The 13,316-nt window shown below is 59.2% G+C and overlaps 1 protein-coding gene across 2 annotated transcripts in view; it reads left to right on the top strand.

Annotated features, from left to right (window-relative positions):
* MYO7B (myosin VIIB) overlaps window positions 1-13,316 on the top strand; it is a 78,854-nt gene that overhangs the window by 62,444 nt on the left and 3,094 nt on the right. For both annotated transcript variants that reach the window (XM_040619305.1, XM_040619311.1), the window contains 14 exons: window positions 208-381; window positions 1,057-1,284; window positions 2,556-2,723; window positions 5,519-5,636; window positions 5,724-5,850; window positions 6,886-7,052; window positions 7,996-8,177; window positions 9,007-9,137; window positions 9,408-9,565; window positions 9,759-9,912; window positions 10,402-10,557; window positions 11,457-11,562; window positions 12,757-12,870; window positions 13,184-13,271. In XM_040619305.1, coding sequence (XP_040475239.1) covers window positions 208-381; window positions 1,057-1,284; window positions 2,556-2,723; window positions 5,519-5,636; window positions 5,724-5,850; window positions 6,886-7,052; window positions 7,996-8,177; window positions 9,007-9,137; window positions 9,408-9,565; window positions 9,759-9,912; window positions 10,402-10,557; window positions 11,457-11,562; window positions 12,757-12,870; window positions 13,184-13,271 — 2,071 coding nt within the window. The remainder of the gene's footprint in view (window positions 1-207; window positions 382-1,056; window positions 1,285-2,555; window positions 2,724-5,518; window positions 5,637-5,723; window positions 5,851-6,885; window positions 7,053-7,995; window positions 8,178-9,006; window positions 9,138-9,407; window positions 9,566-9,758; window positions 9,913-10,401; window positions 10,558-11,456; window positions 11,563-12,756; window positions 12,871-13,183; window positions 13,272-13,316) is intronic.

Raw genomic sequence — 13,316 nt, forward strand, 5'->3', positions numbered from 1 at the left:
CGGGCGGTATTGCCCTCCCCCGCTGCTGGTTCCTCAGCTCAGCATTCAGCAGCTGTTGGCTGGACTGCTGTTAACTCTGTGCCGAGCCGGGTGGGGCTTCAGCAGGCCTGGTGCTCAGGGACCCATGGGGATAGGAACCAGTTGGGGAGAGGAGAGATGGTGGGTTGGCTTCCAGGACAGAGGACCTGAGTCTTCCTCTGTCCCCAGGCAGTCAAGTCCAAGAAGCACATCCCGATCCACGTTGCCTTGGAGACTGGAGAGAGCCTGACGGTCATGGTCGACTCTGCCTCGACATCTCGGGAAGTCTGCCGGCACATCGCCCACAAGCAGGGTCTCAGCGACCACCTGGGCTTTTCTCTCCAGGTGGCCGTGTATGACAAGGTACCACTAGGTGCCCCATCCACCTTCTACTTCCCTCATACACCCAGGCTAACTCAAGCCCTCCTACCACGTCAACCTGGCCACTGTTGCCCCTGTCACACACATACACACACACACACACACACACACACACACACGTAACCTGTCCTGCCTGAACACCCACATACCCACCCCAGTGGCTATACCTTGGCCCTAGTGTCACACACATCTTGTAGGTCCCCTGCCACACTTGAGTAGCCCACATGTAGACCAGGCACTCACACATCTTGCTGGAAGCCCCCTTGTGCCAGGGAGCCGTAGACGCCTGTGTCCCAGATCAGAGGGTCACACCAGCAGAGCCCCACCTGAACCTCACATCTTCTCCCAGCCAGACACTCTTACCCCCACGCCCACAGCCGCCGGCTCAGACAGGCTTATGCTGGCCAACCAATCCAAGTATTACAACCCCAGCATGCCAACCTTAGCCATCAATCCCTGCCTCCTTTGGGAGGGGGCCTGTAGGGAGCCATGTTTCAGCATGACAGGCAGGCTATGCCCCCATGTGGGGAAAGCCCTCGGGTTCCCGGAGGACTGGCTGAGCACACCCTTCCACCCGTGCATCCCGAGGGTGGGTTTCCCTGCGGGGCCTGGCACACAGCAGTCACTAACCCCCGCTGCCCCTGATTCTGGCCTCAGTTCTGGTCCCTGGGCAGCGGGCGCGACCACGTGATGGATGCGGTCGGCCAGTGTGAGCAGCTGGCCCGGGAGAGGGGCGAGAATGAGCGCCACGCGCCCTGGCGCATCTACTTCCGGAAGGAGTTCTTCACCCCCTGGCATGACTCCCAGGAGGACTCCGTCAGTACCCAGCTCATTTACTGCCAAGTGATGCACGGGGTCCGGTCTGGCGAGTACACCTTTGAGAAGGTGAGGGGACTCCCCTGCCCCCAGAGCCACGAGACGGACCCATCAGACAGCCTGGGGGAGCACCGTGTTCCAGGGCAGACCTGGGGTGTGGCCATAAGGGAGCACCCCACAGAATGGGATGTGAGGAATGTGGAGAAGGGAGAGGCAGGAGGCAGAGGCCAGGAATGTGTTCTCGGAGTGCAGGTCCCCAGGCCCCTCTGCTGGGCATGCTGCTGTCCCCTCCCAGCCTGGTCCCCATTTCCTCCTCCCTTGGACCACGTTTGCTCAGGCTTCTGGGGTCCGACACACCAGCCACAGGCAGGGGAGGCCTCCCATCAGCCCCAGGCCACCTGGCTTCACCACGGCAGCTGTTCGTGGGGCAGCAGGAAGGCAGCCTTAGAGCCTTAGTGCTCAAGTTCCAATCCCACCTGTGCCTCTTCCTGGCAGTGGGACCTCAGAACATTATGTCACCTCTGAGGCTCAGGCCCTCTGGAAAGTGCAAAGAGGAGCCAGAGCTTAGTGTATGGTCGTGAGCATCCAGGTCCTGGTCCTCAGAGCAGCAGTACACCTGTTTGCAGACCTTCCCATGCCTGAGACAGGAGGACACTGCTCTCAGGCTCAGAGCTGGCTGCAGCAAGTCTGGAGGCCTGCCTGAAATTGGGCAGTGGGCAAGGAGAGGCAGGGGCCACAGAGACAGGCCCCAGAGAGGCTAGGTGATTCTGCAGGCTTTGGTGTTCCAGAGAGAAGAGGGCTGCCTGGCACACATGGGGCTCCTGAAGCAGGGAGTCCTGCCCCGTGCTGGGCCATGCTGGTGCCTTACACAGGATCCTACCCAAATGAATCCTTGCAGAAGCCACACAGGGGTGTCACCCTTGACAAGTGAACACTGGGTAAGACAGGGGAAAGGACTTGCCCTTCTCAGACAGCAATGTTGGGGTTCCACCCAGCCCTCAGAGCTCCCTCCCCCACACTCACTGTCTGCCTGAGAGTTGGCAGAGTGGCATGGGGGATCAGCCCTTGTCCTCAAGCCGAGGGCCTGCAGGACTCGGGCCGAGGCTGCTGGGAAGTTCCCGCCTGCCAGCAGGACAGCAGCCTACTTGGGCCCGTTAGGCACGCTGTGGTTCCAGTGTGTTGGGGAAGGGACAGGTCCGACCTAACAGAGGTGACAGGACAGGTGGCTGCTCATATTCCTGGTTCTTGCCTGAGGGCTGGTATTCTCCACCGTGCTGGGACATCCTGGGGGAGGTGGGCTCCTCCCCCCTCACCCCCTTGTTTGTCCCCGGGTTGTGCAGGAGGAAGAGCTGGTACAGCTGCTGGCCCAGCACTGCTATGTGCAGCATGGTGCGTCGGTGGGGAGCGAGGCCATCCAGGAGCTGCTGCACAGCTGCGTCCCCTCCAAGCTGTACAGGACAAAGCCGCCAGAGAAGTGGGCTAGCCTCGTCACTGCCGCCCTTGCCAAGGTCAGCCTCCACAGAGCCTGGGCACTTGGGCTCTGTGGCCTCCTTTGGGGCAGGGGCCCTAGGTGTGTAGACAGGTGGAGGCCTCCCACTGGGGAACGGGAGACTTTGGCTTGCCAGTTAGACTAGCTCTACCTCTTGAGATTTAAACAATCTCGGTCAGTCCAGCTCCCTGTCGCAGGCCCACTCTGCTGTCCCTCCTCCTTCCAGTCAGCATCTCGGGCGAGTTGGGGCAGCTCATCCCCGTGCTCATCTCTACTGCAGCGTCTGGCTGGGCCTCAGCCTTTTGGCCCAAGTGGGCATCCACAGCTGCCAACTGCACACCACACCTGTACCCTCGGTACAGGCTCTGGGCAGCAGGGGGGCTGCCCATCTTCTCCCCCTACTTGGTCAGCCTGCACCATGTGAACATAGCTCCTCCCGGGGGGCTCTGTGCCTCCACCTCCCCACCAACACACACCTGCGTCCTCAGGATCACCCACACCAGAGAGGGTTTCCGCTGCTCCCTAAACGTCACCCCACGAGGGGATGGCCAAGATGCATCATCTGATTCACAGTCCCCCTGCCTCCCTTCCCCCGCCACAGGGGCAACCCTCCCCAAACCTGCCACCCATAAGAGCCTCCTTCCTCCCGGGGTGCTGAGCTCAGCAGCGTGGCCTAAGGTTCTGGGCCCGGCTCACTGTTCACTGCCGCTCCTCCTGCAGGAGAGCTGTGCATGGGGAGTTTCCCTTTGGTTAATACCTGTGCCCACCTCAATTATCCCCATGGTGCTATGGACCACAAAAGGGCAGGACAGGGAGTGCAGAAGAAGAAAATAGCATTGTACCTACTTGTTAGGGGCTGCCAACCCAGTGGTGGGGAGGTGAACCCCAGGTGAGTGGTTCAGGCAGCAGGGGCCATGCAAATTCTGAGAAGGACGGTGAGGATGGCCAACGAATGTAGTCTGCATTCTGCCTCACGAAAAGGCTGTGCCCCAAGGGGGCCTGTGGACAAGGGTCCCGTGCACCTGTGGTTTGGAAAATACAGCTTTCCATGTCCTGCTCTTAGGGAGTCACAGTGCATAACCACTTACGAAAGGTTCTGACAAGTCCTGCAGTAGAGAAGCCTGCTTGTTAACCCAACCTTTCCCAGACATATTTGACCACCAAACCTTTGTTCTACAAGATGCCCATTAGCATCTCTTGGAAACAGTTCTTGGTGATAGGAATTTGGGAAAGCAAAGCCCACTTGGTCATTTTTGGCGTTTCCCAGGCTGAGTGGATGTGTTTACAGGAGAGAGACCGTGGGCTTTTAGGGCTTATATGAGGGGGGGACCAGAGGGTTCATGTGAACCCAAATGAACATGACTAAGAAGTGGCTTTGTAATTTGGGAAGGGAGAGTTGGGGTGAGGGTAAAAGAATTAGGAAATGTTACCCAACCACTTTTCTCCAAAGTGAACATAGGTACACAGATTTTTTTCATTAAACCACTTAAAACCACTTACTTTGCCAAATACATCAGAAAATATAGACAAATACAAAGAGAAAAGCAAAATCACCAATAATATCATATCAGTGAGCCCATGCATCTTAACATTGTGGTATAGATGCTTCCAAACCATATTCATGTGTACACAACAGAGATAGGAATACAATTAGAGAGAGAGGAATGATTCACCTTTTAAAAAATAAACATAGGAGCATATCATACAGCAGCTTTCAACCTGCTTCTTCACTTAACCATGTAGCATGGGGCCATATTTCCATGTCACTACATACTAATCTTCATGTTCATTTTTTCCCTTTTTTTAATTTCTTTTTCCCCTTTTTTCTTCTTATTTTCATGTTCATTTTTAATGGCTGCATAGTACTGTAGTAGCGAATTATAATTTACTGATTCTTACTGATGAACATAAGGTCAGTCTCCATTTTTCACTATTAAAACAACAAGGTGAACCACTTTGTAGATACAACTTTTATACGCTTGCCAGTTTCTTGGCAGGATAGATTCCTAGGAAGGAGATTTCAGAGAGTAGGAACATTCCACAATTCCTGATACATGTTGCCAGTTGCCAGGTCACCCTTCAGATATGAGGCATCCATTTACATTCCACAATCCAGGGTGTGAATGTTACCCACCCACTTTTTAAACTGGCAACAAGAGAAATAACATTTTTTTCAGCAAATAGTAAAAAGAAAGTTCCATCGGACACTATAGGCAGCTATGGACCCAGAGCAGTGGAGAAAGGGAGGGGCGAGGGGAGGTGGAGAGGAAACCAAGAAAGAGGGAGGAGGGAAAGTCGACTGGGGGTGGGTTCAGATGAAGGTCCCTGGGAGTGGCTCCCAGATAGGCAGAAGAACTCCAGCGAAGACAGACCAAGGTACCAAGGACACAGAGGCACACACCAAGACAGGCGTCCCGCACAGAGCAGGATACAGTCCCACAAGGCACGCACGTGTTGGCGGGAGCAGGCCCAAGCACACACGCATGAGCAAGCTCACCTCACAGCTTTCCACAGCTTTCCATGAGGCAACGAACTGCAGCCCGATTACAGCCCTTTGGCACCCTGACGCTAAAGAGGGAGCAAGCCTCCCTCCCCTCTCAAAACCACCCGCGAATGGTCCTCCGCCAGGGCACGTGACGTGGGGCTGCACCGGTCCACCGAGCCTCCCTGCCAGCCCTCAGCAGCACCGACCTCTCTTTAGGTAGAGGCTTCACAGAACGATCCAGCAAATGAGCACCGTGAGCGTTGGGCCACTAGCTCTGAGGGGAAGCCAGGAGATGAGTGATGGAAGTGACCTGTTGTGTCCCCCTGCAGGCGCAGTACGCCCAGAAGCAGGCAAAGGCACTGGCCGTGCAGGAGCAGGTGGTGGACGCCGCCCGCCTGCAGTGGCCGCTGCTCTTCTCCCGGCTCTTCGAGGTCACCACACTCTCCGGTAATGGGATCTGATGGAGGTGAGGGGTGCAGGCAGGGCCCCCCGTGGGGCCAGCCTAAACTTCACACCCCTATTCTCCCTGGCCAGGCCCCCGACTGCCCAAGACTCAGCTGATCTTGGCGGTTAACTGGAAGGGGATATACTTCCTGGACCAGAAGGAGAAGATGCTACTAGAACTGTCTTTCCCAGAGGTCATGAGTCTGATCACCAACAGGTGGGAGTCCCAAGGGAAGATGCCTCAAATCTCTCTTTGCTCATAACCTTAGTCCTTGGGGGCTCCGGGAAAAACAGGGATAGGGGGAGGCCGTTGTCCCTGACACCCGGCTGGGGTGCGGGGGTGAGGAGGGACATGTACAGTGTGGTGGCCACTGGACTTGGGACCCCACCCTCTCCTGCCACTAGTTTGGCACTACCCTGTTAAGTACTGTGTCTGCACCTGAGGCATTCTTCTCTCGGGCTTCTCTTTAAAACCCAAATCTACCTGGAAGGGGCCACAGAACTTGCAGCCTTTGGGTGTGCATTCACGTACAGGCTCCTTCCCTGCTTGTGGGCAAGAACTGGTCACGTGGAAGGTGCGGACCATCTGAGAGAGGAAGCAAGGCACGAGGCTGGGTGCGTGGCAGAGCAGAATTACAGGCTGGGGCCTCAGATCCCCCACCTCCACGGCTCTGCATGCCTCTTGTCTTCTGAGAGTGTCTCCCAGCTCTTTGGGAAGGCCTGCCTGTACCCTTCCAGAGCCCCCCCTGGTTAAAGCATACCCCAGTGGGCCATGACCATAATACTCATTACCAGTATGCGGGACACGCAATGGCCACCGCTTCCTCGGGCTGACCCTGCTGGGCCCTTGTCCCCATGGCATGCAGATGAATAAACTAAGACAGGAGGTAGCTCGCCCAAGCTCACCATGGCCGGTGCCTCATCTCAGCTCCAGCGTTCTTTGCTGTGTCCCTGTGGTGGCCCTGCACACCAGCCACCTCATGACCCATCCAGAGCTAAGCCCACAGACTGGGGCTTGGCACCACCCACTGCCTTTGAAGCCCAAGGGACCCTGAGCTCTGGCTGTCATTTGCCCACCACCCACAGTAGTGCCTGGGATGTGGGTTGACCTAAGCTCACACTTTGGCCCTACCAGTGCCTCTGGTCAAGTCTTCTGTGACTCAGGAGGGTCACCCAATCTGAGGCTGTCAAGGGGCTGAAACAGGGAGGGCAGGAGAGGCCGCTGGTCATGTGGCATCCTTTGTCCCCACAGGGAGGCCCAGGGTGGGCAGAGGCTGGTAGTCTCCACACTGCACGAAGAGGAGTACGAGTTCATGTCCCCCAGCAGTGTGGCCATCGCCGAGCTGGTAGCCATGTTTCTGGAGGGCTTGAAGGAGAGGTCCGTGTTCGCCATGGCCCTGCAGGACAGGAAGGCCACAGGTGCCCAGCCAGGCGGGGAGGGGCGGATCGTGTGGTCAGTGGGTAGGTGGCTGGCTCATCCCTATGTCTCAGTGGCCACGTGGCAGGGCTCCAGGAGGGACCCAAGCAGAGAGAGGGAAAGAGGACCATGAAGCACAGTGGGGGGCAGCATTGGGCAAAGCCTTCCCATCTACAAAATGAGGGGCTTAAAGGAGGTGGTCTCAAAGCTCCCAGGGCGAAGGTTGTTGAGGGAGCTCAGGGAAAGGCCCACTCCCTCCCCCGGCAGAGAACAGCCAGGCCACTAGCCTGAACTTTGAATACCATCCCCACAGCCACCCTGTTTTCCATTTACAGACAAGGAACCGGAAGCTTGGAGAAGGGAAGCAGCTTGTCCAGGGTCACACAGCTCAGGGTGGGGGCCTGAGCCCTAGAGGTCTAGTTGTTGGCCAGGCATTCTCTGCAGGCCAGCACTCCAGCAAGAGCTGAGCGCTCCTAGAAATTAGGCCGTGCAGTTACTGCAGGGGCCTCAGGAGGGTGTGGGGAGGCTCACTGGGACGAGAGGAAGGGGCTGTGCAAACGGTCTTACAGGTCTTAAGGCAGGAGGAAATGTCTGCCTGGAAACCTCATCCCTGTTGCCCATTCCATCCCCAAACTGCCCAAGAGGGAGGGATTATTGCCTCCTCACAGAGGAGGAAACAGGCGCAGGAGGCGTACAGCACTGAGAGCAGGTCCCCTGAGGCTAGGGCTGCAGCCAGAGCTCCCCAGCTCCTGCCTGCCAGGACTGTGTGCCTGGGAATCTGGCCACCACTCAGCCTCATGGTGGCCTCGGGCCCACCACTCTGTGTCTCGCTTTCCTCACCTGCCAAAGGAGACAACGTATGAAATGCCAGCGCAGTCTGTGGCCTCTGCATAGCCCTTGGTAAGTGGTGGCTTTTCTGCCCCTGTGTGTGACCTGGAATTGCAGATGACGCCACCCTCCTGCCCTTCAAGAAGGGGGACCTGCTGATCCTGACAAAGAAGCAGGGGCTGCTGGCCTCTGAGCACTGGACCCTGGGCCAGAACGACAGGACGGGCAAGACGGGGCTGGTGCCCACGGCCTGCCTCTATGCCATCCCAACGGTCACCAAGCCCTCGGCACAGTTGCTGGTAACTCGGAAGCTCATCTGTCCTCAGCCGGGGCACCCATGGGCACAGGAGGGGGTGGCCTGCTTGCTGACTCAGCGGCCAGGACCTCACCTTGCAGACAGCCGGGAGGTCTGCTCTGCCGGCCCCGTCGCCTCTCCGGGGTGACCACGAAGCTGGCATGGTGTCTGTGCACGGCCTTGCCCAGCACTTCCACGTCACAGATGCTCCAGGGTGTCCTGGGAACAAACCCATCCTTTCCCACTGTCAGCCTCATTTAAACCTGACTCCGAGGGGCCTACGTCTCCCTAGCTCCAAGTACGACGCGTCCCGGCCCCCAAAACCAGCCCCCAGAGAGGCAGGACAGACAGGCATTCCAGTATGCACGTACTGAGCACCAACTGTGTGCTCCGTGCAGTACAGCACTGAGACCAATAGCCACTCTCCCCTCGACGAGCACGGGGCAAACTGTCAACTGATGGCTAGTGTCCAGAGTGCCACCAAGAAGAAGCACTCGTCCTTCTAGGCTCCAGTGATAGGGTAGGGGCTCACGGAAGGCATCCCTGAGGAAGTGACACTGTGCTGGGGCCTGAGGGAGGTAGGGAATCAGGCAAGCAGGGTCCAGTGAGAGGTGCCCCGAGAGGTGCCCTGGGGAAGGGGAGCCTGGTGGGTCTGAGAAGCCCTCCTAAGGGAAAGGAACAGGCTCAGAGACGTTGAGTCACTGGTCGCGGGTCACACAGAAGGTGACACGGGAGGGCCTGTGCATACCTGTGGTCAGCCCCTCCCATGGCACTGGAAGGAGCCCATGGGAAGAGCCTCGTGGGCAGTGGAACTCATAGGCCTGTCTCCACAGAGCTTGCTGGCCATGTCACCAGAGAAGCGGAAGCTGGCAGCCCAGGAGGGGCGGCCCGCAGAGCCACTCCCTGAGGAGCAGCCCAAGGACAAGCCACACACCCTGGAGGAATTCTCCTACGAGTTTTTTAGGTGCCACTCAGGCCCCCACCAGGCCCTGCCAGCCCCTCTGTGCTCCCTGGGGGTTACAGGGAGGCCATGGAGGCAGGTGCTGTGTCCACCTGGCCTCCCCGGGGAAAGGGGACCCTCTGACCCTCCCACAGCCACCCTGGGAGGGCAGGGGGAGTGAGCCTGGGTCTCTTCCTCGACAGTGCACATGCGGTAGGTGGGCGGGGAGAGGAAGGAGAAGCACGGCAGAGAAGGCTCAAGAAGGGCCCTCACCCCAGCCTCCATCCCTGACAGGGCCCCAGAGAAGGAGACAGTCAGCAGGGCCATGTTCCCCCTGGCCCGGACCCGGGGCCACCTGTGGGCCCACTCACCTGAACCACTGCGGCAGCCTCTGCTCAAGTGTGTCCATGCCAGTGCCGAGCTCCGGGACCTTGCCTGTCAGATCTTCATCGATATCCTTGCCCAGCCGGCCTGCCCCCACCCTGCGCCAGCCCCACAGCTGCACTGTGAAGGGCTCGGGCCCCACGGAGCACAGGGCAAGGGCAATATGCCCCTCGTGGGGCCGGTCCAGGGTCAGTGTGTGGCCAGGGTCAGGGTCAGAGGTAACAGGCAGCCACGCCGGCACGTTCTCCTTGACAGCCACACCCATCCTCAGGTACATGGGTGACTACCCTTCGAGACAGGCCTGGACCTCCGTGGAGCTCACCGACCAGATCTTCTCGTTGGCCCTCCAGGACTCAGCCCTGCAGGATGAGGTCTACTGCCAGATCCTGAAGCAGCTGACACACAACACCAAGAGGTCTGCTGGGGCCGGGATGGGGCCAGAGGGCACCGAGCTCCGTGCCCAGGTCCCCTCAGTCTTCACCCTAGCCTCCAGAGGCTGCGCCCAGTGTTCAGCTCATGGGGGCTACCCAGCCTGCCCAGGGGCTGACAGTAGTGGTGGGAAGGTGGGGACCCTCATCCCCGTCCTGCTGACTTCTTGGGGGTGGTCAGAGCAGGGAGGTAATAGACCTGCCTTGGCCTCTACCTTCTCCCACCCTTTCTCCTCTGTGCCCCGGGCATGCCATGGGCTCTCTATACCTCAGTGCCCTCCTCCATCAAATGGGCACAATGGTCCCCCCTCCCCATTTTATGCATGTGAAAGCTTTTGGAGGCATCAGGTCACTAGGCAGCAGGCTTCCTTGTCCATGGCTTCAGGAAGGCTTCACACCCCTTCACCCCAAGGTGCCTGGATGGCCTGGGCCTTTAGAGGGGCCCTTTCTGGGCTGACAGGGCCTGCCACCTCCAGGTATAGCGAGGAGCGGGGCTGGCAGCTGCTGTGGCTCTGCACCGGCCTCTTCCCGCCTGGCAAGGCACTGCTGCCCCACGCGCAGAAGTTCGTGGACACGCGGAGGAAGAAGCTCTTGGCCCCCGACTGCAGCCGCCGCATCCAGAGGATCCTGAGGTGAGCCTGCCAGCCCCTACTCCCTCAGCAGCATCCGCCTGGGGATGCTGACGGGCCCACCTGGCCCTTCCAGAGCTCGTGGTCCAGTGCGGACACTTGTCAGTGGAGCCAGATTCTGTGTCCTCTCCGGGAGCTGGTGTCCATGTAAAGAGGAGGACCAGGCCCCAGCAAGCTGGGCAGAAGCTGGAGAGTGAGGCTCTGAAGGTCTCAGAGAGGACTGGATGGTCAGTGGGGGCTGCTGACAGGCTCAGTCTCAGCCATGAGCTCTCCCTACCCCCAACGGCTTCCTGTCCGGGGCACAGAGAGAACTGCCCGGAGGCCGGAGTATGACCTCGATGCCCAAAGCCACCCATCTCCCCACCCTGCCCAGGCAGAGTGGCCAGGATCAGACGCCAGTCCCTGACAATCCATGTGGCCAGCCCTCCCACTGTGGGGCAGTTCTCCCTTGGCTCTGCCTTGACTGTCATCCACACCACCTGCCCTGGGTGGCTTGGGAGAGGGTGGGTTGGCCATGCTTATGGAGGGGGAGGTGGGTGCCCTTAGAGAGGCCCTGTGGGGGCCCTGACTCCAGCCTGATGCCCCTGCTGTGTGAGAATGAGAACCCAACTCTCCCTGGCAACCAGTGCTCCGCCCAGGTCCCCTTCCCGTGTGTGTCCCAGGCCTTTTCAGCCTCCTCAGAACTGCGGGACACCTGGGAAATGAGTCCAGGCTGGCCTCTGGGCCTGGTGCTGAGCACCCCAGGCTGGGGCAGCCCGTGAGTACTACGTCCTTCACTGGGGTTGCAAAGTTATTTATTGTTTGTGTCTGGCACAAAGTTTAGCTTGGAGGTGGTGGCTGGGGCCTGGGCTGGGCTGGGCTGGGGGTAGTAGGGTGGCGTGCTCAGCCCTGTCCTGCTTTAGGACAGGGCCCCGGAAGCAGCCCCCACACCCGGTGGAGGTGGAGGCCATGGAGCAGAACATCTCCCGCATCTGCCACAAGATCTATTTCCCCAACGACACTAGCGAGGTGAGCCCGTGCCCCACCCCCTGGAGGGCCTGGCTTCCCAGGCTCCTGGCCTGCAGCACCCAGAGAAGCCCCTCCGCACGGTGGTTACCCACAGAGAGCCGAAAGAAGCAGACTGACACTGTTTTTCAGGGTTAGAGTGGGCCTCTCACCTTCACCATCTCCTACCTGCCCATCACACATTAAGTGCCCTGCGCCCTCAGGTGCTCAAGGCCAGCACAGCGAGGGGCCACCCCACAGGGGGTGCTGCTAGGGTGGCAGGAAGTCCCAAAGGTATATGGGGCACTGTAGGCCAGTGCAGGCAGGGGCTGCCCCGGGGGTGAAGGGGTGCTGCCAGTATAGCAGGAAGTCAGGAAGGTCCCGAAGGTACAGAGGGGAACTCCTGGCCAAGGCACAGGAGAGAGGAGGCCACAAGGGTGGGGCAGTGTGCTGAGTGCCAGGGCATGGGGCCCCCACGGGCTTCTGACGCTGCCCTGGGGCATGGGGGAAGAGGTGCTGCCATTAGGTGTGCCTGTGGACCCAGCCCCTGTTGGCTGCTGGGGACAGGGAAGGAGAGGTGGGAGGGGAGACATTAGTCCCCAGCTGCATGGAGAGGCCCCAGCCGAGTGGCGGCAGTGAGGGGCAGAGGGCCGAGGACCATGCTCCCTTGCAGTCTTTCCCAGCAGCTGTGTGGCCTTTACAGTCTTGGAGACAACGGGTCCCACAAGGGAAAGTTCCCACAGTCCGGCTGCAGGGCTCCCTAAGCAAGTTCAAAAGGCCAAGCCTCCTGGGCCCCCAAGACAGTGCACTCTGACCGAACAATGTAAGCATCCGGCCAGTTTTCTAGAAGGGAAGGCTTCTCCTTCTCAGGCTAGGGCACGTCCAGACAATCTTTTTTTTTTTTTTTTTAAGATTTATTTATTTTAGAGAGAGAGAGAGCTCCTGTATGAGCACACACTAGCAGGGGGAGGGGCAGAGAGACAGGGGGAGAGAGAGAGAATCCCAAGCAGGCTCCCTGCTGAACATGGAGTCGACACGGGGCTCAATCTCAGGACCCCGAGATTATGACCTGAGCTGAAATCACAAGTTGGACACTCAACCAACGGAGCCACCCAGGCGCCCCTCCCACCAATCTGAAGGAGAAACAGCCCCAGGCTGTGAGGGGTCATCGCAGGCTGAGCCTGGTCCTTAGACATTCACACGCTCCTCTCTGCCCAGATGCTGGAGGTGGGCACCTACACCCGGGTGCGGGACGTGTGCCAGAGCGTTGCCACCAGGCTGCAGCTGGCCTCCTGGGAAGGCTGCAGCCTCTTCATCAAGATCGCTGACAAGGTGCCGTGGGCTGGGCAGGCCAGGGGTGGTGGGAAAGGCGGGCAGATGTCTGGCGTATGTGGCATTCTCCCCTGTGCACTGGGCCAGGCCCCTCACTGCACGCAGGCTGTCAGGATGAAGGGAGGTGGGCTTATGGAGCAGCACAATGTGGGGACAGGCCCCCAAGCAAGTGAGAGCCAATTCTGAGCAGCACCTAGCCTCCCAGGCCATAGATGGGCTGGCTGGACCCAGGCCCTCAGCGACCCCTGGAGGGTCTCCCCTGGAAGCCCTTCTACATGCACACGTCCCTCTGCCTTCCCCCCACCCGCCCCAGGTCATCAGCCAGCAGGAGGGAGACTTCTTCTTCGATTCCTTGCGACAAGTGTCTGATTGGGTGAAGAAAAACAAGCCCCAGAAAGAAGGTAAGGGGAGCAGGGTGGGGGCAAGGAAGGAGGGATGTGGCTGGG

This window comes from Ursus maritimus, unplaced genomic scaffold (genome assembly GCF_017311325.1).
Source record: "Ursus maritimus isolate PB19 unplaced genomic scaffold, ASM1731132v1 scaffold_1, whole genome shotgun sequence".
NCBI classification, from domain to species: Eukaryota; Metazoa; Chordata; class Mammalia; order Carnivora; family Ursidae; genus Ursus; species Ursus maritimus.